The sequence below is a fragment of the Ctenopharyngodon idella genome, chromosome 16 (genome assembly GCF_019924925.1).
Source record: "Ctenopharyngodon idella isolate HZGC_01 chromosome 16, HZGC01, whole genome shotgun sequence".
Lineage (NCBI taxonomy): Eukaryota > Metazoa > Chordata > Actinopteri > Cypriniformes > Xenocyprididae > Ctenopharyngodon > Ctenopharyngodon idella.
The window spans coordinates 1,789,797-1,814,796 of record NC_067235.1 but is presented as its reverse complement, the minus strand read 5'-3'; the positions used below and the strand labels follow the sequence as shown (position 1 = coordinate 1,814,796).

At 35.7% G+C, this 25,000-nt stretch overlaps 1 protein-coding gene across 5 annotated transcripts in view; it reads right to left on the bottom strand.

Moving 5' to 3' along the window:
• The window catches only part of grik2 (glutamate receptor, ionotropic, kainate 2), a 231,893-nt gene that overhangs the window by 50,799 nt on the left and 156,094 nt on the right, over positions 1–25,000 (bottom strand). For 4 of the 5 annotated variants that reach the window (XM_051865971.1, XM_051865970.1, XM_051865967.1 and 1 more), the window contains 2 exons: positions 15,897–16,103; positions 10,147–10,370 (listed from right to left, as the gene is read on the bottom strand). In XM_051865971.1, the coding sequence (XP_051721931.1) occupies positions 10,147–10,370; positions 15,897–16,103 (431 nt within the window). Of the gene's footprint in view, positions 1–10,142; positions 10,371–15,896; positions 16,104–25,000 lie in introns of those variants that run through there. The other variant, XM_051865972.1, reaches the window with a different exon arrangement.

Below are 25,000 nucleotides of genomic sequence, written 5' to 3'. Positions count from 1 at the left end.
AGAGACACAAGGAGAAAGAGACAGGTTAGCATAATCATCAGTTAATCAGGAAAAAATACAAATTCTCTTGAAGAATCTACACTGTAAAATATTATTTTCATGATTTGTTATCACAACATTTTTATTATTATTATTATTCTTTTGTAAAATCAACTTAGATAATTAAAGTGGTTTGGATAACATACTATCTTGAGTTTTTGTTGATTAAACCAATCGCCTTCATTGTATTAACTAAATTTTTCAATTTCAATGAACTCAACATTTTAAGGCAAACAATGAGCTTACTTTTTTTAAGTTAAACCAACAATTCATTTTTTTTTTGACAGTGTATTACCGTCTGTCTTCTCAAATGGTTTAAACTTTTTTTTTTTTTTTTTTTTCTCTGTAACAAATAAATTATTTAGGCTTGTGACAGTTACATGTTGGTTAGAGCTGTTTATGTTTATTCCAATCACAATTTATTATTATTATTTTTTTTTTTCAGTTCCATGAAATCTCAAATAACATTCATATCAAAGGCAAGCTTAATGCATATGCACAGGTTAAATACAAATTAAGTCCTAAAAAACGAACAAAAACAATTAATTGACAGATATGTACTCACATACATATGTGAAAACATGCTCATTTAAACTGTGCTATGTGTTGGATTTTACTATCATAAATATATTACTATTTTTATATACTATATTTTACTAATCTTTTTTTTTTTTTTTTTTACATTTTACATTGTTTTTTTCCTCATTGTACATTGTTTTGTGTATATGTTTATGCATTTATATAAATCACTGTACCTCATATCCTGGCATAAATAAATAAATAAAATCAGTTTACACTTTATTTTATGCTGAAATAGTTACATTGTAATTACTCAAATAAGTATTGAGTAATATTAACTACATGTACTTACTATAGAGTTACGGTTAGGGTTTGGGTTCGGTTTGGTTTAGGACGTGTAACTACGTCACCTTAGAGTAAAGTGTTACCAAAAATCATCTGGGTTCAATAATTTGTTTAAAGATATATATGCACATACACATAAAGATACAGGATGACAGACCAGCTGAAGGTTAGTTTGCAATCTGAGATCTGGAAGACTGACATATTGTATGGGAGTGTATTTGGCCTTCATTTATCCTGACGAACAGTTGGTACTGCTGTGAACAGACCTTTAGGATGTGCTCCGTCTCACATTCAGTGTGAACAGGCCTTAACCGACAATGGCTCATGTACTTTGAGTGCATTCTGTTTAGAAGACAGAATAATTTTTTGTGGTAATTGACACTCACAGATGCTGTCAAAATAGCTCAACTTGTAGTTAACCCTGAATATTCATTTAAAAATGATTCATTAATTTAAATGCCCAGTGCAGAAGATCTAGTCCATCCCATCATCTCCACACCCCGATGCCTCATTCTGTGCTATCTTTCTCCTGCATTGAGACTTCCCATTTACTCCAGCTAAATATAAGTGACATTACATTAGTAAAGGTTGATTGGGCGACAATTAGGCATTGTGACCCAATTCAGTTTGTGCTGAAGTGGTGGGATAAAAAAGCATCTACAGGCTTTTCAAGAGTTAGGCAATCAGATACCAAGGAGATTATTTGTCTCAGCTATTTTTTAATTCTCCGTTCAGAACTCTGAAATGGAAACAGACTAATAGTAGAGCGCACAACAAATTCTGCATCTATGAGACTATGAGCAAGATTCATCAAATGCTGGAGAAATCTGAAAATGATTGCTGTGCTCTTTAAATAGCTCAAGGCCTGTATTAAACTAATAAAAAACAGTCAACAAAACATTCTCATATAAGTTCTTCTCCAAAACCCGGTGATCAGAACTTACTTGTAAATATTGCATAGGCTGAAATGCATTCAAGTTCTTATGAGATGAAGTTAAGATGCTACCTTAGAAGGTAACTGCCTATGTATAGGCTGTAGACTCACTAGAACAGAGACATGATCTAGTTGATCTAGTCTTTCGTTCGTTCGCTATTTGTGATGCAAGTCTGAGTACATACGAACCATAATCTTGCAAAGACTGCTGCCCCAGACCTCTCACGCAAAGGGTCTTTGTGCAAGTTCACACAATCATGTTGTGTAAAGCCAATTACTAACGGCAAATCTAACACGGATGGCTGTCATCGGCTGGAGCGTGCCAGCAGAGGAGAGAGGCGACGAACAGCCTCAGTCTGCGTGAGACGCGGCTTAACCTGCTGCTACGGGAAGCGTCAGTCGCCCGTTAGCTGTCAGTTTGATCCAATTATACTGACCTTCTGTTATCTCCGGTCATCTGCGCCGCAGAGGGAAAATTTTGAGCAAGGTCAACATGAAGAGATAAACGAAGGCTGAGGAAACATTGATGCCCCGGGAAAGAACAATGGCGGTGGTTTTTCAGAAAGTCATTGTGTGCGGGACCGATCACGCACCTGATAACAGTCATGTCAGATCTGGGAGACTGACATATTTAAATAGCGTTGCTGTGCAGCTGCGTTTAGCATTGTGAGTTGAGGTCATGTTGTCTAGCTAACATGCAATTCAATAAGGATGCTACACAAGGATGCATTGCTAATCAATGCACTACCATAGATTTCAGAGACTGGCTGCTTGTTCAGCATAGTCTTACTGGATTTTCGGTCTTAGGAGATGTCTGTAACATCCTATAGTATTCCAGTGCCAAGCATGACCTCTTCTGAATTTTTCACAAATAACAGGATGCAGAAGATACTCATGGATTTTCAGAATTTTAACTGAAATATCTTGAAATATTACTAATGATAAAAAAGTTATTATTACGCTTACTTGCTAAAAATCACACTCTAAAAAATGCTGGGTTGTTTCAACCCAAATTTGGATCAAATATGGATAAAAAAAATGAAACGGTTGGGTTTGCCCATATTGCCCAATTTTGGGTTTAAACAACTCACCATTTTTTTTAGAGTGCAGTAAAGATTTCACAGCATGTGAACCACGACCTGAAGGTGGATGTTTTTACAATTATACTAAAAGGCCTTTTACTTGCTAAAAAAATATAAACTGTCAATCAGACGACAGCAGGCGTGTAGTAAATTGTGCAGATTTTACAGATACATTGTTAATTTAGGGCCTTAGAAATGTGCGTATCAAATGTGCTTTTGTTGTTATCAAACAAAAGGTTTATGCTTAGAAAAAGAAAGAAAAAAAAATGGCAATAGGTAAGAAAATATAATGTATTCTAATATTAAAATATATTTGTCTTATTATCTTATACAGCTTCTCAGGTACATGTATCTTAAATATTTGTACTGTAAAACAAGAGAAAAATACTTTTTCAGTGCCTTCTTTCTATCCTCTTCCCTCCCAGACTCGGAGTTAATTATCTAGTCAGCCCCACACAGCAGTCTGTTAAATCATCCTAAGTGCAGCCCATTTAGAAGCATATTCCACCTGGAAATGAGCGGGATCTGATAAGCACTTGCCCAGACTGGTGAACGCATTACTCATCCTGTGAGGAGCACATATCCTTCCTTTCGCATGCTTGGGGTTTCTCACACTGCAGTAAGGACAATGGTTCATTAGTGATGTTTACTAAGACACGCATTACTACAAATATTGCTCATACTTTTGTTTAGGGATTTGAACAAACTCCTAACCTTTAGAATTAAACTGTGTTGCATAATCCTGCAGATACGAGCAAAAACATGAAATCATTCTACTTGTTAACGATTGGATTTATGATTTTTGCCTTGCAGACGATTAAAAAATGAAAAATAAATAAAATCTAGATTTCCATGATCACAGACATTAAAGGAGAGACCTGAGCCAAATCACAGTGGATATTTTAACTCAGTCCAATAAGCAACCACCCAGAACACTCTAGCAACTGCACAGCAACTCATTAACAACCACCAAGAACGCCTTAGAAACCACCCAAAAAAGCATATGTTAGTATTGCAGTGAAGTGTTTGGAACTGGTAAGCACTACTCAGAATTTCTTCAGAAAATTTAAAAATCTAGTCAAAATGGAACCAAAATGAACCCCATTCATCAACTTAAAAATAGGCTACAAATATATTTGAATCCTTCTAGGTTCACTGAGTACTGAATTCATGGAATTAATAGATTGATTTTGTTGTATTTATCGAATGACATTAATTAAATATGATCAATGCAATCACATTTAACATATTTACCAAGTTTGACATAATAAGTTTCATTGTGTTTTGTGATTTCTGCTGGCGTACTCAAGTCATTTTATAGGAATCCACCACTTTAACCCAAACCTTAAAACTTTTCAAATAAATGAAAATTCATAACACCAATTCATCACTTAATCATTATTTCTTTTTCATAAACATATGTATGTAATAGTTACCTACCCTTTACTTAAAGCCTTTATATATAATGCAAGTATTTTTAATGCACTAATTATGCCTTGTAATGCACTTATAATGCATTGTATGGTCTCATGAATAATTGTAACCACAGTTATAATACAGTATAATACTTATCTATTCATTGTTACACCTTTAGAAAGTATAATGCATTAAAACACATGACAAACAACCAATTTCAGCTGTAACAAGGAATCTGCAAATAATATTATGCATTTTAACTTTGGTTACAATTATTTAAAAAATAAAAAAATCACAATCGAATCCATTTCCAATGGATAAAATCAGGTCCAGAATGACATTCTCTTGTGTTTGTTTCCCTCAGAAGATTATAGAATTAAAATAAAATATAATAAATACACGCAAGCTATATTGCTCCTACTGTATATATTATGGAATAGTGAGATAAACTTGCCTTTGATAAGAATATGTTTTCACATCACATGTACCACATTCATTGTCAGATAAACTAAAAAATGATTTATTTGAAGCATTAGAATCAGACGCATTATTGCATCAGCTGTGTTTTATGGCAACAGATGAGAATCAGCATGATAAGTATATCTAACTCTTTTTAGGGATGCACCCATACCACTTTTTCCAGAACGAGTCCGATACTGACACTTTCATTTTTTATACTTGCTGATACAGAGTAACGATCCTGTATATTCATTGCATTTGTAATTTTAATAATAATAATAATAATTTAGAAAAAAAGATTAATTTATAAAAATGAATAAAAGAATATAAATCAAATTAGTTGGCTTGATTCGTTTAGCAAATAAATATTTCCTTCAGTTATTTTCACGCCTAATTATACCTGTTAATATTTATTCTATTGCTTCTGTTACTTTCACTGTTCATTCTGTTGCTCTATCATATTTTATCTTTCATTTAATAGCACAGTGAATATTTAGAGCTGCTCCAGCAGGGCTCAATGATAAGGAATTTTTTTACTGGTCCGGTTGGGTCATGGATTAATGACACACCAGTGAAACATCACAATATTCATAAATTGAATAAAGTAATCAAATGTAAAATAACACTGCATAGTTTTCACTACGTAAAAATTAAATATGGATTAATCATTAAGTCCAGAGCAGTGTGTGTTTTCTTTTTGTCTTTTGTTGTTAGATGAACATTAAGGACAAAGACAGTAGCAGGTTTATTAGGCTGCTGTCACTTTGCTTTAAAAACACGTTTTCTTTCTCAACTGTTTACATTCACTTAAGACGTAATCAACTGTGTTTTTTAAGCAACACAGGCTCATTGGAAAAATGTACCTGTGTCAACATTTTTGCAAAATGCAAAATACGTACCAATATGTACATATCACTGCAGTTTTTAATAGAAATGAACACTAGAGGCAGTAAAACAGCAAGTACTTTTAATTGTTTTCACACACAATTATGATTACAGGGCCAGATTATGGATTAATAAAGACTTGTTTTCAAGACTTGTGGCTCCTTGAACAATAATGTTATGACCTCAAAACACTTTTTACCATAGTGCATGATTTGTAAACTAATATATTTTGGAGTTTGCATCACTTACCCAGCTCCATATATTCAGTTTTACTGATGTAACAAGCTTGCTCGGTAGCTCAGCTGATTCAGAATTGTACTTGCGATGCAAAGAGATCAGGTACGAATCCTGTGAAAGATGAGTCACGCTAAAAGAGCTCAAAGACAAGAGCTCAAAAACAAGCTAAAATGCCACGGTTACGATTGCATTTTCATGTCACATTTGCTTTTGTTAACACTATCGGGTAGGTTTAGGGTTCAGTGTAGACGTATGTTATTAAACGTGATGGATTAAGCTTTTAGCGCCACTCACCTGACATTTCAATTCAAAACTGCAGTAATACGTACAAACTCCAACATAATGAAACGTTGCCATGTTCACGTTCATCTGTTCCAGAAAAAAACAGAACACGCTTTTAGTGCCACTCACTGGACATTTCACTTTGAAACTGTCGCGAAACATGCACAACACAACGTATTTTGTGTTTTGCAAAAATCTTGACACAGGTACGTTTTCCTAATGAGTCTGGGCTGTTCTTAAGGATACTCGCCGATACAGGCACACAATTTTGTGTGAATTTGTCCATTGAAGCGCAAGAAGACATAAAAGAGAACTCAATTTAATAGGCTATTCGTGCACTGTCTATATATCGCAATTATGAGAACAAAAGTCAGAATTGTGAAATAAAAAGTTATCTTTTAAATTGTTTTATTCCGTATATATTTGTGATGCTTATCAGATCGCACACAGCAGCTATATGTGAATATTTAATATTCTGTTAATACATTTGTTTCAATCCTTCTCTGGTATCTCCATTATGCTCTCTGTTTGCTCTGTTGACAGTTGTCTGGACACAAACACTTTTCACACACTGTGTGGTATCGGTTTTTGGTATCAGAGCATTTTAATCAGTACCGGTATCACATCCCTAACTCTTTTACAATTCAGACTTCCTCAGCTGCTTCATCACCTGCTTTCGCAGAAAAGAGAAGAAACTTTGTAAGGAAAGGAAAACAACAGGAACAAAAACAACTGCTGATATGCATTACAGATTCTGAGAGGAGGATAAATATTTGACTTTCATACTGTGCCCAGAAGGAAGGTTTCTAAATACTGCATTGGTGAGAATAAGCCTTAGGAAACCCTCCACCAGTCCCCATTATGTCACCCTGTGATCTCTTTCTCTCTCGCTCTGTCTTTCTCTCTCACACGCAGACATGTTTGCTGCATATACCGGCTTTAAAGGGCACACACAAAAGCAGTCGCACATGCACACATAAAGAAATGTGTACAAAGAGACAAACACATAAACACAGTAATACGATCTTGTGTTAAGTCTTCTCTGCTGTGTGTTTCTGTGAAAACATGCCGTTGATTTGTGTGCTCGTTATTTATGCTCTAGTTGAGAAATGGAAAGGTGAACACTTACCCAGCGTTAATATTAGTGGAGTTATAAGGTGAAAGGTGCATATTCTGAACCAACTTAGATGGCAGTTGTAGCTTGTTATAAACTTGTGTGATCATATTGCCAGTAACATTTATAAAGCACAAGTGCATTAACCATAAAACTCTCGGGTAAGACCAGCTGAATGCAGTCCACCCAAGAGTTTTAGGGTTAAAATAAGGCCTTTTCTGTGGATTCCTCCCCACCGTGCTTCAAATGAGGACCAATGGAAGACCCAATGCAAATGAAAATGGTTTTGTATGGTTAAAAAACTGATCTCAGCCATTTATTCTGCACTACAGTAAAGCATTTAAAGGACAATTCTGGGTCTAATATAAATACATAAGCTGTCGTTTACTCTGGAACATCATTTCGACTCATACCTCAGTTTCAAAAAGCACATACAAAATGTCAAATACAATGCATTTCTAATGGAAGCCCTAAAAGTATAGTGAAAGAAGAGGCCAGCTGCATTTTGCAATTATGGGATGGATGGGTTTGATGGTTGCCTAGCAACTAGTAGTTTAATTTGTGATATTCTAATCATCAGCCAGTAACTCTTTTCAGATAGAGACTTAAAAATTGACATGTGAGACCCACTCCTGACAAGAAACAGATTTCACTTAGGGATCCATAAGTTCCTCCATTTTTTTTAATTTTATTTATTTATTCATTTTATTATTTATTTATTATTATTATTATTATTTTTTTTTTTTTTTTTTTTTTGCAGTATTTATGTAAGGCAAAGGCTTTTTACATTAACTCCACCCACCAATGTCTGGTTGGGCCACACACGATTAAAAAAAATGCCCGCCACTCAACATCTGCGGTGCTGTAGGCCGTAGGGAGTATGGTGTGTGGAAGTTGCTTTTGTTCCCATTGATCTCGCTCTTCTTCCGTTTCCCATCACATATCACATGGGAAAGGCATGTATTTTCAATAAAAATTAAGATCATTTTTGAAAAGCGAAAATAAAGTGCCTAACGATTATTTAAGTATAAGTATTTATTGGGTAGAGTTAGGGGTAAGTGTAGGGATATATGCATTTAATAAAATCCATTTAATAATTTTAATAATCATTTACTCTCTATGTTATTATTGCATCCTGCAGCAATATTGAGGTGCAAATAGTATCTGGCACTATTTATCAGTATTAATAGCATCTAACAACTACTGTATTTGCACTTATTGAAAAAAAAAAAAAAAAAAAAAACACTGCTACTTTTATATGGTGTAAATAGAATATATCGCTATTTTCTTTTAGTGTAAATAGCCGCTGCCTTTATGTATAGCCTTTATAAATCTTCTCATGAAAGGGTCATCCAGTTAATTTTTTCACGTCACAATTGCTTATGGTTTTTATAAGTTTGCAAAATTTAAATAGATGTGTTGAGCTTTCATGGATTTAGAAATTAAAATGCAAGACTGTTAAAGTTGGCATGAAATGAAAATTCACCCTGTCACATCTGTTTTCTAAATGCATGTTATAGATCTTATTGTGAACAATTAATATGTGCATGTTTCATTTTTACATTTTTTTTTTACGGATTTTGCTAACTTTTGCTTGCAGCTATATTTTTATTAGTCTAAACTAGGTAACGAATCAAAATTATTTTCTAATCGGTATCCTAACTTGTACTAAACGTAGAATATCAAATTAAGTGACCATTAGTTTGTAATGTCTACTTATTATAAACACTAAAGTGCAACCTAAACATCCTAAAGACTTTTAGTAATGAATTTTAGGATAAATTATATGTAGTGCAATATCTGCTGCTTACTATATACACACATTTTTTTTTGTATCATAGAATCTTGGTTGCCAAATGTGAAGCAGGATGTGGAAAAACCCAGTCAGAAAAGAAAAGGATACAAACTAGACACAGTAGGGACAGCGAGGGATGGGGAGGGAAGGCTGCGTTTCACACCAGAAAATGCCTCAATCTCACTCACACACACGCTTGAACACTCCCGCATACCTGCTTTCTGTCTTTCACACACATACTGTATTGAAACTGTGATTTCACATCTTTGTTTATGTGGTTTGTGCTATCGTGCTTTATCAGATCAGAGGCACATACTGTAGCTCCTCACCGTCAAGACAGGAAGACCAAAGCAACCCTTAAAGTTCCTCTCTCATGTGTGTTTATATTTCACTCTCTCAAATGAAAGCCTTAACTCTTTATCTCCTATTCACACCTGCAAGAATTTCATAATTCTATATGTTTTACAGCTGAATCTCATGACGTTTCATCATGTAAATATTGTGAATGGCATTCAGAATTCTCAAAGAAATAGTTAACCCATTCCTTAAGTCATCATTTCCTCATGCTCAAGTCATTCCAACTCTGTCAAACTTCCATGGAAGATGAAAAGTGAATTTCTGAAGAATAACCGAAGCAGGAAATTCCAATGAAAATGAATGGAGGAAGAGGCTGTCAAACCCTCAAAATGACAAAAAAGCACAGTATCATAAAAGTATATTACAAATCCGTTCCTTACACAAAGCTACTTTTATCATGTATTTTAGTCATTTTGAATCTTCACAGGCCCTTTTGACTTTAACTTTGATAGAATGGAAAAGAGGTGAACAATTCACCTTACGCATTCCATGTAAAATTCATACAGATTTTGAATGATATGAGGGTAAGTAAATAATGTCAGAATCTTCATTTTTGGGTGAACTATTCCTTCAAGGCCACTAACGTTAAATCTAAAAGTGCACTGCTTTAGATTGAAACAAAAAGTCAATGAGATGAGGTCATGATGTGGGGTTATGTCTATATATGTGGCTGGTATGTTACCTGGCTATGACAAACAGCACACAACTGACACCCAAGTAAGCGAGCAGAATATACATCCAGATGTCGGGGGACAGGGGGTTGAGAAAGGAGAACACCCCTGGGTTGGTGCCGTTGGGCTTGCGGTACAGTATACTTATCCCCAGCGTCAGGAAGGGTTTGGAAAAGTCGATGACCTTCTCCCGCACGTACGTGATGGCCAGGGGCGCCACTGCAAGATCAGCTTTCTGCCAACAAATAACGCACAGGGAAAAGAGCGATAGGCTGTAAATCAGGGCGAGCAGAAGCATTTAGAGGAAATCAAATTAAGAAAACAGGGCTTTTACACATCACACACTCTGCCCCACAGCGTTTAAGAGGAAATTTAAAGCCCTCTTGTGGACTCGCGCTCTCTCTCTTGATTTACCTGCTACTGTTTCAGCACTTACTAAAGCCTTTCATGATTTACTGGGTCTAAGGGACCGGAGGTGCGCTGAACCAAATCCACTCTCTCAGCTACCCAACTAGACTAAAAAAATGAAAATAGCGCTTATGAAAGAGGGAAAATTAAGGGGGTTAAAGTTTTACACAGGTCTGCCATTGTTGGCTCACTGTCAGAAGCAGAAATAGCCTGTGTCTCTCAGACTGTAACTTTTAGTCCACATATTAACATTTTGTAAAAAATAAAATGTTACATAACAAACAAAGGTTTTCGACATGCTACAGTCGTTGACAGTGTTGGGGGTAATGCATTACAAGTAATTTGAGTTACGTGATCAGATTACTTTTTCATGTAACTAGTAAAGTAACGCATTAATTTTTTTCAATTTACAACAAAATATCTAAGTTACTTTTTCAAATAAGTAACACTAGTTACTTTGTTTTAACATGTATTGACTGACAGCTCTCCTGTCGTCATGTTGAGATAAATAAAGTGCAGAGGTGTTGTGTGTAAACATGACGGATAGTGTAGTTCTAGATTAAATGTGAACATGCATTTACTCATCTCACTTGCACAAAAACATTCAGTATTCCTCAAAATTAATAAAAACAGTGAAATGCAATCTCAGAATTTATGCAAACCTGCAATAATTAACTATAATAATTACACAAATATGCTTTATGTATTTAATCTCACTTTATTAACCAATGTCTTTGCTGCTGACTGTTAATGATCCAATTCAACCATACTAATAAGCAAAATTGACCTTAGATTAGATTTAGAAATAAGAGTGCTGAACTTCTCCTGTATCCTATTCTTCTGTAATCCAAAATGGCAGCACAGCTGAAAGGTTTGTTTGAGCTGCGCCCTCTACTGTACAGGAGTAAATATGCATTTCCTTCAGCCTGAGGCTTATTCATTTCACTTTTGGTGTGAAAGGGCCTTAACATTTGCCAAAAATGTAACTTTTTTTGTTGTTATTTAAAAATAAGCAAGCCCACCTCAGGTGAGAAAAAGTAACACAAAAGTAATGCAATGCATTACTTTTCATAAAAAAAAGTAACTAAGTAACGCAATTAGTTACTTTTTTAGGGAGTAACGCAATATTGTAATGCATTACTTTTAAAAGTAACTTTCCCCAACCCTGGTCGTTGGTCATTTTTGTTAGTGTAAATACTGTGTTGACCATCCAAGTCAATCTCATGAGAAAACATAACTTATGTTTTAACAAATTGGTGGTGAATTCGTACAATATAATTTGTATGAAAACTTTTAGAAAAAATGTAAGCATGAAGGTCCAACTCTAAACCTAACCAATCAGTATGGTGTAAGCAGATAGTTCGAATTCGCCACCAATTCGCCCAAACGTAAAATTGTCATGGTTATGCATTATTTCAATAGTGCACTTCAGACATTCTACTAACAATAAGTAACTTTGCAACTACAGTACGTCAACTAACTCTCATTAGAGTATTGGTAGACTGCTAGGTTAGGGTTCGGTTAGTAGAATAAGTTGACATAGTTGCAAAATTTCTTATAGTGAGTACAATGTCTGTTGGGGAGCATCAAAATAAAGTGTTAGCAGATATTAAGCAGACAGTCTACTAATACTCTAATGACTGCTAGTTGACATGTAGGTGCAAAGTTACTTTTAGTTAGTAGAATGTCTAAAGCGGACCATCAAAATAAAGCATTATCCTAGTTATAAACTGCCGTGAGAGTATGTTGGACCCTCTATTTATTTTCTTATCACACCTCAATAACAAGTTCCATAAAACATTTTGAATAAATACTGATAATAAAATTGAAAACCCATAATTAATCATTGATGACTATACTGTGTATACACATCAAGGAAGCAACATGAAATACTCCAAACTAGATCACTCCCATTATAAGCAACAAAACTACTTAAATAGATACTATACTTACTTAAAAAGATGTGGCGTCTATATAGTCATTGGATGCAAATTATATTGGGGAGACAAATTGAGACACTGCAAATTGAGGGGGGAAAAATCTGCAAGGCAAGCATTTTAAGGCATAATAGGCACACTCCCAATGCAAATAATGTTGCAAAAGGTAGGCACTATAATTATGCTGATCATTTTAGCCTAAAAGTGCAGCTTATGGAGAGTGTTCCAGATCCGTCACTTATGAGGTTAATTTCCATTGGATGCTGCCTCGGATGGCAGATCATGACGCTCTAGGCAACCCCCTAGTTGGCTTGTGCCTAGAATTGGCCCTGCCCACACGAACACTACTCAACATGCCCTTGAATTGTTTTCTGTGGCCTGCGTGATGTTGTCATCACTGTGACAACCGCAGCTGCAATAATCAAAACCATGTCTTCTTAGCATATCAATAATGACTGTATATACAATGTGAGGGTTGAAATGTGTCAACTGGTAGAGATGCTGCCGTACTGCTCATACACTGTATGTTCTCAGCACCATTTTAAAAATCCAGCACAAGCAGAAGACTATACAGTCTGTTCTACTTTCAATGCAGGCAGTTTAATTGTTTATAATAGGAGAAATTCAGATCATGTCCAGTGTAAACATGCCATAACAGGTTGATTATGATTGTCCAGCAACAATGTAGTATTTCACACGTATATTCATATGTGCTACCATTAAAAAGTTTGGGGTTGTGAGATTTTTTTTTATAAATTCTCGTATGTTCACCAAAGATGCATTATTTGATACAGAATAAAAACAGTAATACTGTGAAATATTATTACAACTTAAATAGCTGTTTTCTATGTGAATATATAGTAAAGTGTAATTTATTCCTGTGATCAAAGCTGAATTTTCAGCATCATTACTCCAGTCTTCAGTGTCACATGATCCTTCAGAAATCATTCAAATATGATGATTTGATGCTCAAGAAACATTTATGATCATTATCAATGCTGAAAACAGTTGTGCTGCTTCATATTTTTGTTGAAATTGAGACACATCAGGATTCTTTGATGAAAAGAAGTTAAAAAGAAACAGCTTTTAATTGAAACTGACAATTAACATTTTGTAACATTATATATGTCTTTACTGTCACTTTTGATCCATTTAATGTGTCCTTGCTGCTTAAAAGTATCAATTTCTTAAAAAAAAAAAAGAAAAGAAAAGTAGTGTATACAGTATATACAGTTTCAAATGTGGTATATACAATGAAACCTATTGAGTATTTTGCTTTAAACTCAACTGTGAAGTTATTTTTACACTGATCCCAGACCTTTCATTCATTCATATTACACTCTAAAAAATGCTGGGTTAAAAACAACCCAAGATGAAAGTGGACAAAACCAGTGTTTGACGTGCAGGGCAGTTTTATTTAACTAACATGACTATACGGCTGGCTTAAAATGAACCCAAAATAGGTTGGAAATTAAAAATCAGACACATAATTACTAGAGACAACAATAATAATCAAAAGGTGGGTTAAAACTGCTGGGTTAAAACAACCCATTTGCTGGGTTTGGCCATTTTCAACCCAACTTGGGTTGTTTTTAACTCAGCATTTTTTAGAGTGTATGAATATATTTCATATATTATATCAAACTCCATATAAAACAGAAAGTAATCAAATGACTTCAAATGATCTTCAAAGTATCCTGGTCTACACTATATGCTCTCTTTTAAATCCTACATTATAGTTTTGAGCCCTCAAACTTATTTTAGAGGCTTAAAATTTAAATTACACATTTTCAAGCCCAGTACAGAGGTTTTATACAGTGTAATTGTGAATGTGAGATTAAACCCAGTACAATAATTCTTCAAAGAAACATCGGTTTTGACACAGTAAAGGCGTTATGCCTCCTCCAGAACTGATGGAGGGCCTGCTGTCTGAACACTGACACCAGCTAAGACGGCTGTGCCCCTAAAACTGACATTTAGTTCAATTTCACTACTTTTACTGGTAGAATTGGTATAATTTCAGTCAAAATAAAGGCTTCTGTCTAGAATTATTGGATTGTCTATAATTATTCCCAGAGGGGGCAAATTAATGCCAGAAGTGAGCAGATGTTGTCTCGCTACCTTCCTTTTTTTCTTCTAAAGTCCTTTGACAAGATATTTTTATCTCTAGCACATCAATGTACTGGCAAACTGCAAACTCTAGACTGCTCTGAAAGCTTGTCAAGGCCAATTACAGTCTGTCCTGCTCTCGTCTTGTGGGGGGGTTTGCCGGGGAATGTTACGACAACACACACACACCCTCCGCTTTCACGGCAGACGATCCGACCGTGGCCAATTGAGGAGCAGTGACTAAGAGAGATGTCTGATATATCGGTTGGAGCAATGGATACTGCTATCGAACACAGGGAGTGCAGGAAATGCTCTCTTCTCAGAAATGTGTTCATTCCTGTCGTAGTCTTTGTGGAGTCTAATGAGGATATCGAAGGGCAGTGTGTGCTCCGGTGTAGATGTGTGTGTGTGTTTGTGAATGTGTGTGTGCTTAATAAGCTCTATAGGGGGAAAACTAATGCCAGATTTTTCACTTTGTGTCCTCTCGGCAGTATGTGCTTGAGTTTTATTTTATCACATCTTCATGCCATCTGCTGTGCGCGCACACACACACACACACACACACACACAGTTAATCTTATTTTCATATCTGTTTCCTCTCTACACTGAAAGCATCTCATTTCATTGTGGAAGTGTGTCAGGATTGTTCTCCATCCTGAAATGAATTAAGAACGCCTTATAAATTACAGTGCAATTTCTTAATAATGTATTTGAAATTGAATTGAGGCAATGAACGGGAGGCAGAATTCTACTTCAAATTTTAGCAAAATTAAGATGGAATGAAATTCAAATAACTTAATATAACTTAAATATGTTCTTAATAATAATTTTTTTTGTAAGAATTAACATGATAAAATGTTATCATACACAATCTTACAGAAATTAATACTTTTTTTTCAGCGAAGGGCACATTAAATTGGTCAAAAGTGACAGTGAAGACATTTATAATGCTACTAAATATTCCTATTGCAAATGCTGTTCATTGAACTTTGTTCATCAAAAAATCCTGAAAAAAAAAGTATGTTTCCCACAAAAATACAAAGCAGCATGACTGTTTTCAACATTGATAATAATCAGAAATGTTTCTTGAGCAGCAAATCATCATATTAGAATGATTTCTGAAGGATCATGTGACACTGAAGACTGGAGTAATGATGCTGGGGGGGCAAGTCTATATATATATTCACATTTATGATTTGAAAGGGAGCCAAATTTGCTCAGCCTTGCAGGTTTGTACAGAAAGATGTGTGGAAAAGAGTCGACCTGAGTGCAATCAAAACAGTATTGGATGGAGGTGTCTGACTCACATGGTCCATCAGTTCTCGGACCATGCCATTCCACTGGCCCGTGCTCTCTTCCTGCGCTCCGTATTTGCCATCCTCCACCAGTCGCAATTCATAGGTGAAGCCCAGGATGGCAGCCAGCTCTCGCAGCAGGTCGATGCAGAAGCCCTCGAAACGATCGTTACCGTACAACGGTTTATCTGACTTCTTGAACATCACGTAAGGCTCTTCCTGTGGAGGGAGAAGACATTGTGCTCTGATTATCAGGAATATGTCTGATATATGCACCTCATAATGCATTGTATGATCTCTTGAATAATTGTAACCATTACAATACTTATCTATTTTACTTTATTTTTTATACTTATATAAAATATAGTATAATGCATTGAAACACATGAACCAATTTCAGATGTAACCAAGAATCTGCAAATATTATAATGCATTTTAATTGTGGTTACAGTTATTTATGAAAATATACAATGAATTGATTTGAAACAAAATGAGGGTGAGTAAAAGATGACAGTTTTCATTTTTGATTGATCAATCCCTTTAACATTGTGTTAACTATTGTGATGCATGAGCAACAAATCAGCAATTTATGAGACAGATGATCCTGGCAATAAGAATGTAGATATCTGGTTTACACTACAGGAAGCTGGTGTGAACAGATCCTTCTATACCAGCGAGACTATTCAGGAACATTTGTCATGCCAGGAGAGCTGCAGCAGAGAGAGATAAGCGCTTTCCCGCCCCCACGCTGCTTACCGCCCGCATATTCACAGTCCTAATGAACCAATGAGAGGCAGCCTGTTCACAGCAGGAGCCCGGCATAGAAACAACAGTTCTTCGCATGCATCAATGCATTATGTGTACTGTGTACAAACTATTTTTGCTTTTTCAACGTTTTATTTTTCAGATTTTTGCTTAAATTCTCGGACCTTTGAAAACACTGTCAGTTCAGACACCTTAAGGCTTGTCCAAACTGAATGTATCAAATCGCAGAGAGATCTAATCACACCAGGAGTGAAACGAAAAAGCATGTCGGTTAGTCACATGCTTTAATGCAGAACAGCCCATTTAACAATAAAGATATCACTTACTTTCATAAAATATAAAAGCCATCTGATAATACAGTTATTACCCGTTTTAAAGGGGACCTATTATGCCCCTTTTACAAGATGTAATATAAGTCTCTGGTTTCTCCAGAATGTGTCTGTGAAGTTTCAGCTCAAAATACCCCACAGATCATTTATTATAGTTTGTTAAATTTGCCCCATTTGGGTGTGAGCAAAAACACACTGTTTTTGTGTGTGTCCCTTTAAATGCAAATGAGCTGCTGCTCCCACCCCCTTTCCAGAAGAGGGCGGAGCTTTAACAGCTCACGCTTCAGTTGCTCAACAACAACAAAGCTGGAGAATCTCACGCAGCCAAAATGAGGATTGTCAGTAACGGTGTTCAGCCTTACATTGTTCAAACCGGAGTCGACACTGATGGAGAGACTCAGAAAGAAGTTACAACTTTTACAATGAAACTGGACGTTTCTGAATGGTTAGTGGATAAATTTATGTCGTTGCTGTGGAGTTGATTCAGCTCATCCACTAGCATGTTCCGTCATGTTAATCTTTTGTGCAAATCCAGCGTTGAATTGACCCTCGTTTGTGAAGCAGTCCGGTGTAAAATGACGGCATGTCAACAACACTCTACTACAACAACTCTTCCTCTTCTCTAAAGCAGCCCAACATGGCCTCGCCCCCTTTGTTGTGTGTTCTCGGGGGCGGGGTTTATGTAAATTTTAGGGTTAGTGATGTCACTAACCCGGGAAGAAGCTCGTTGTAGTCCCTACCAGCCGTTTGTTGTAGTCCTTAAACAGCGATTTCAGTAAAAGAAAATATCTCCCTTTGCATTGAACTTTGAGCGTTGTAACTTTGCAGATGTTGTTTATGCTCAAACAGCAACATTACACACTAACTAAAGTTAAAAAAGTCAAATCATAATCCACCACCCTTTTAAAGCAGTGAAACTTTAATTTAGATTGTAAGTATTTATGATTTTAGAAATAGATTTACTATAGATAATGTTGACTTTAACAGCTTATATTCATTATTTTGAACAAGAGACTCACTTAAAAAAAAAAGAAGAAAAGAAAAAACATTATCCTTAATGGATTAAATAAGATATTTCTGGAAAATGATGTTAGAAAAAAAAAAAAAAAAAAATATATATATATATATATATCATCAATGGACATGAAATGAACCCTAAATTGTAGAATGACTCCTATACAGCTGGGTTTGGTGTATAGAAATAACTCTATATAACCTTTACAGTTTGCTGTTCCACAAGTTAGACAAACTCTGAAAGTCTATCATCACTATTATATAATGTTAATTCTCAGCTTACCTAAAAATGTGAGCTTATTGATTTTGGATCCACATATAAAATACATTATTATTTAGGTTTCTGATTGATGGATGCACTTTTTTGGGCTTCAAAATCTCAAGTGCCATTCACTACCGTTATAAAGCTTGGAAGATTTTTTAATATAACTCCGATTGTGTTTGTCTGGAAGAAGATAGTCATATATACCTAGGATGGCTTAAGGGTGAAATGGAGCGTAAATCGTGAGCCAGGCCTTCTTATCCAACATCAGAGCCTGACCTCACAAATGCTTTACACTCCAAAATCTTGTGGAAAGCCTTCCCAGAAGAGTGGAAGGTGTTATAGCTTCAAAGGGGGGACCAACTCCATGTCATTAAAGTCCCTGTTGATGTAATGGTCAGGTGCCCCAATTCTTTTGTTCATGTAGTGTGTCTGGAATGCTAGGTTCAGACACATAACCCAAATGCTTATATCCTATTGCTGTGTTTTTAAAAAGAAGTTTACACAAAACCTTACTTTGCCATCGGATTATTATTATTTTTTTTTCACTGCTGTGCGCAGGTTCATAGGAATGCACTATTTAGATTCAAAGTCTCGTTCACAACACATCTCTCTTTATTTCCAGTTGACAAAGGTCATGGACCTGTTGTCATTGTTGTAGTGTTCATAAAAAATAAATAATAATTAGTGGTGTTTAATAAGGAAAGTGCTTCTATTATTATTACTCATATTATTATTCTCATTGAACTCAGTGATGTGAGGCTTGCATGCAGCTGTTTGGCCATGGAAACCCATTCAATGAAAACCCATTCTCAGAAAACCTTAGTAACTTCTATCAATGCCTTATCAAACACTCTTAGCAACATGGTGAAAACCATTAGCAACCGCATAGCATCTTGACTGAGAGTTTTCTATGCACCAGTCACAATTTCTTTTGTGCAATGTAAAGACGTACTTTCATGTTTCATCTACGTAAGTCTGGTCATGAATTCTGCTTCACTAAATTCAGAGCCGCTCTAGCGTTCATGGTGCATGAGCTCTAAATCAAAACAGCCAATAAGAGCTTTTACATCAGAGCTCTGAGATGTTAGCGGACTGGCAGACCGGGAACCTGTGTTGCTTCCAGCTCAGTCAGAGCTACCTTTAGTTTATGAACACTGACCACACGCTCCTTCAGGCCTGTAGCATTCAGATCAAATTTCCATTGGCCGAAAGCTGTGTCAAATAACCCTGTTGAGCTCTTTGTGCTTGAGCATTGTTTGTACATGTGTGTATTTCCATGGAAACAGTGCCAAAGTTGTAGAGGGTTGCTCACAGTGAGCGATAACATTTCATAACTGTCTGAGCTTTTTAAACACACGTAGCACTTTGACTTATACTCACTGAGCGCTGCGGCTTTCTTTTCCATTTGGCTTTTGTTTGTGAATGGTTTTACATTCAGCTGGGTTTCATTTAGAGTGCCGAACTCAAACATCTGCGAGATCTACCAGTCTGCACAGCTCAGAAGAGTGACATTTTGCTTGCAAATGGGATTTTAATTAGTTCAGTGATTTTACAATTATTTTTGATCAATCTTAAAATGCATCCTTTAGCATTGTCATTTTTTTTTGTCTTTTTCTATTACTTGTTGTCTCCTCTCTCCTTCCAACTGAAATGTCAATTTGTGATGAAAGACAGTGAGCGAGAGAGCGTATACTTGAAAGCTTGTCTCTGTGTGTGTACACATGTTTACGCCAAACAGAAAGCAGATCATTCAAGGTCAGAAAGCTGCAGTGGCTGATGGGTAGGACAGCTTCCCACAACTCTGAAAAAGATGCATCTTAATATCTGAAAATGCTCTGGAATGCTTTGAAGTACTTGTGAAACATTTCATGGAAAAATAGCAGGAGATGCATTACATTTTCACAAGTGTCAGAGGTCTTTGATTAATGTTACTGAAAACCTGTTATCTCTGCATTACGAACCACCCTTGATCAACAATACGAATCTAGAGACTTCTGCACTCTGAAGACACTTGAGTGGCTTTAGAAGTTTGTTAAAAGTGACTTTGTTTCTTCTTAAACCCTATTTTATATTGAATACATTTTTTGGTAACTCTCACAAAACCTGTCGAGAATATGTAGTGATCATTTTGCACTCCACAAATCATAAAAAAATAAGATATTACATTTTGCCCATTTGGAAATGAAGGCCATTTGAAGACCATTAAGATGTTTTGCACTGCAACATTTTTTTTTTTTTTTTATGTGATAATAATGGAACAATACAAACATTATGGCCCACAAAGGACAACAACATATTTTTAAGGGCAGGACTCCACTACCCCAGGCCTAATGAGTACGCTAGGACATTTAAGATCATCATCAAAAGACCCAGGACTACAACCAGTCCCCTGATGACACCGTCACACCGTCACAATATAAAATAATATAAAATTGATATTTTACATAATGTTTTCTTTATTTTGATTTTGAAGTGTAATATAACCCAGAAATGTTCTTAAGTTTTGTGAGATTTACCCATTGAATGTTTTAAAAAGCATTGCACATACAATTTAATCATCGTATGTGCACTTAGTATAATACTGTATATGCATTTGTCAATATGTTTTGGAAAAAATATATTTTGTCAAACAGTAACGTAAATCAGCTGAAACCTGACAACTGTGCAATTCTAACAGAATTCTGTCGGTTGAAATCCCTTAAATGTCTAATATATTATTTGTACTGCCATTACTACTACTACTATCATTTTTCCCATACTGTGAAACATTTTGTCCAGCCAGGAATTGCATTCAGTACTGTTTGTTATCATTAAAGTCTATCATTTATATAACAATCCTCCTACAAATAGATGGATAATTTTTGGTTTACACTTTATTTTGATGGTCCACTTCATGTTGATGCTCCCTAACAGATATTCTATTGACTATAAATAACTTTGCAACTACATGTCAACTTATTCTACTAACCCGAACTGTAATACTCTACTGAGAGTTTTCAGTTTTCAGGGTTTTTTTTTATAATTTACTTACTTTTGGTTAGTAGAATGTCTAAAGTGGACCATCGAAATAAAGTGCAAACAGCTTTTGATATGCAAGACTAAAAAATCTGAGGCAAGGGCAAAGTTTAATCTGGATCTAGCTTTCTAATAAACCTGGAATTGCATACTACGAATATTGTTGGCTCTTTGATGAACTGATTATATTCCTCTATTGTATAAATCACTTTGGATAATAGTGTTTGCTAAATGCATAAATGTAAATGTAATGTTACATATCTGTCTAAGAAGCATCCAAACTGCCTTAGACAATTTATACTACAACTTCCCCCGGAACAGCAAATATTGCATCTAAACTCATAAAAGAGCAATTAAGAGAATACAAACTCTAATTAAACCAGTAATCCATTCAGCAGATGGGAGAGAAACTACCCCTAAAGGCTAAGTCACCTTCCATTACTCGCCATCTAATTAAAAACTGGAAAATTTTTACTCTTAGAAACAAATGATACTTTATCATTCATACCTTTTTAAAAATAAACCACAAGTTTTATAAGTTTTCCAATTCATTTCGTAGCAGTGCACCTCTAGATAGAGTAATATCTGGAGGTGAAGGGGCAATTGAATCCGGTTGCAAAGCGACAAAATGATTGCTACTTCCTGAACTCAACAACCGTAGACTGCTAGTTTAAATGGTAATGCTGAAAACATTCAGCTATTAATCACAGACTTGGAGAACAAAACATCCTTTGAAGATAAGACAAAATCAAACTGCATTATGATGTGTGAGTAAACTATTCTTCATCTGATGCTTACTGCATACAAAACTAGCAACCACTATCTGGAAATTGATAGTTCCAATCAGTCTGGCTGGCTTCCATAGTTTCCAGCAGTTTGAGTTCACTAGTCTGCCTGGAAACAAGTTTACAAGGCCAACTTTTGTCAGGCAAGTTGTGTGTAAGCACCAGGGGCCGTATTCACAAAACATCTTAAGGCTAAAAGTAGCTCCTAACTTACAGATTTAGGAGAAACTCTTAAAAATAATGGGTGTGTCAGTCCTAAATTTAGGACTCCTAAATGTTTGCTCTAAGAGTATTTCACAAAGCATTTTAGCGCTAAAACTAGCTCCTAAATCTGTGAAATGTTAGGAGTAGTCAAGAGGACTCCTAAGTCACTAAAACCAAACAGTCCTAATCCACCTAAAGACACTGTACACCATGAGGCAATAGCGATAGAGTCTTGGGTGCTGAACCTTTTCTTCATAAATGCTATACATATTTTGATTTATAGAATACAGTAAAATGCTGTAAGGAACCCTGCATCGGCCCAAAAACGGAATCCGATGGCCTGGGCGAAGGTTAACGTGTGTATGTCTTTTCAGCGCCTCTGTGAAGTTTATTTAATTTCACTCGTTTAATCTGACTCCAATTTCAAATGATTCTCATTCTTAGGTTGTGTTTCCAATTAGAAATGAATCATTGGTTATGCATTAATTTAGATTTTTGATTATTCTGATTATCTTATATCTTCAATTATTCGTTCACTGCAGTCCCGGTATCGCTTTAGAAAAGTCACTTCGGCCGACTTGAGTGCTCTTCCCGGACACAAACTCGTCAGTTCTGACCTTAAACATTGGATGCAGGGTAAATATCTACCTTTAAGTCGGTCGCGCTCTGCTTACTCGTAACAAAAAGCATAGTTTTTATATATTTACGAAAACTGCAACTTATTTAAGGCAGCGATAGTCAGAAATCGAAATGGACTTAATTGATGTGCCCTATGCTCCATCTATTAAACCTTCCGTATGATCAATCCTGAACACAGATTTGCGGTAATACCTTTGCTTTAATCTACTAGAAATAATGAATCAAAAATAATACAGAATAAACCAAATATAACATTTTATTTGTCAAGTAAAAATGTATCATGCCAATTACATTACAGTTAGACAATTAGAAGCCAATTCAGAAATAATGAATGCATAACATCAATTACCCAAAGAAATGCATATACATACAGTGATGTGTGAATGTCTTCAGACATTGACCCATCTCTGTACGGGGGCTTCTGGCTACAGATGATCCCGCATGACTGCTTTGCACTTTACCTTATATACAGACCAGAACAAAAGAGTTGTAAATATTTATTACACCAACACCTGTTTTGGGGGAGAGGAGTGGGTTTTTCAACACCCAAAAGGAGAACAGAATTATCCTTAGTTTTCAGTCTTCTTCATAATACCAGTGACTGCTGTGAAATTGAGACCGTTTTACCAATCGCACCGAGACATTTAAAATGATACCAAACATGAAAGGAATAAACAATAGATACACCAGATACATTATACTTCTTGGAGAACTTTCAGTGACTTGTGTCAGGGGGAAAGGAAGGAGGGTGTGTGTGTGTGTTTTGGGGGGAGGGCTATTGCATCCTGTAGATGTGTGAGGGCAAGGCGTTGTCCTATGCTATTTCTTTGAGATCTTCTCTCCAGATGAGTTTTATTGCTTTATTGCAGGGTGCTTGATCTCAGTTTTTGTCTCAGCAGGAAAATCAAGTCTTACAATGCCAAAAATAAATCTTTAATAAATAAATCTATAAATAATGTACTATTACCTGTGGCAGTTGTTTTCACAAGTTCACACTTACAAATGATTGAATAGAGTCAAATATATATATATATAATAAGCGTAGTTGGCGTGCTGTCCAAGGGCATTGAGGGCTCCGATCTTGGAATTTATTTGGAATTTATTTAGCCCAAACCCAGAGTTCGCCCCGTATCCCAGCTGAAAGTGAGGAACAGGGTGGCGGAGGGATGCAGAAAACTGTCGAGGTAAGGTGAGTCGGCTCTCTTCTGTGTATATATACCTCCACTCAAGCTGATTAGATAGACCGTTTGAACACGCTCCTCCAAAACCTTGGTTTATAAAGCATCATTTGTCACTTGAATTCTGCAATCTCTCAAGACGCAGACATGTAAGAGGCGGACAATTAACTGAACATATACTAGTTTAATTAGTGACACTTAGCCTACATTTTAAAATCTTTATTTTAATATGGCAACATTTTTATTAAAAAAATCTTTCTTTGAATATGGCAACATTTGTATTTTAAAACCTTTATTTGAATATGGAAACATGATATCTCATTCTACAATATTTCTATGATTAAATCGCTGACAAAGACTCCTCCCCCATCAGCCAATCACTGTGGTCATAGTTAGTAAGTGTGTTCACATCATCCACAGCAACGAGGTCAACCCCGCCCTTACTCTTAGCTTAAGACTTCTCTATATTCCTTAGTAAAAGTTTGCCTCAGCAGCTTTGTGAATAGGTTTTAAGAGAAAACTCTTAACTAAGAACTTTTACTGCTATTTAGGAGAACTCTTAGTGCTAAGATAAAATGTTTTGTGAATACGGCCCCAGGAAATGTAGCTTACAAAAATGAACATAGGAGAAAATGTATGCACAAATGATAATACAGTGATTTTAACAAACATTAATACAAGACAACCTTTAGAATGATCTTATGCAAAGTCAGTGAATAGATATAACAGGGTCAGAAATTAACTGGGGTTTGGTGAAAAAAATACCACCAAAATTCGATACACAGTGGTGTTTTGTTACTAAATGAATCTCCATTTTTGAACAAACTGGTTGAGTGAATGATTCACTGACCCATTCATAAAGACTTTCATTTTATTCAGTCCAGAACAAATCAGCCTTTTTGAATGAATTGGTTGAATGAAT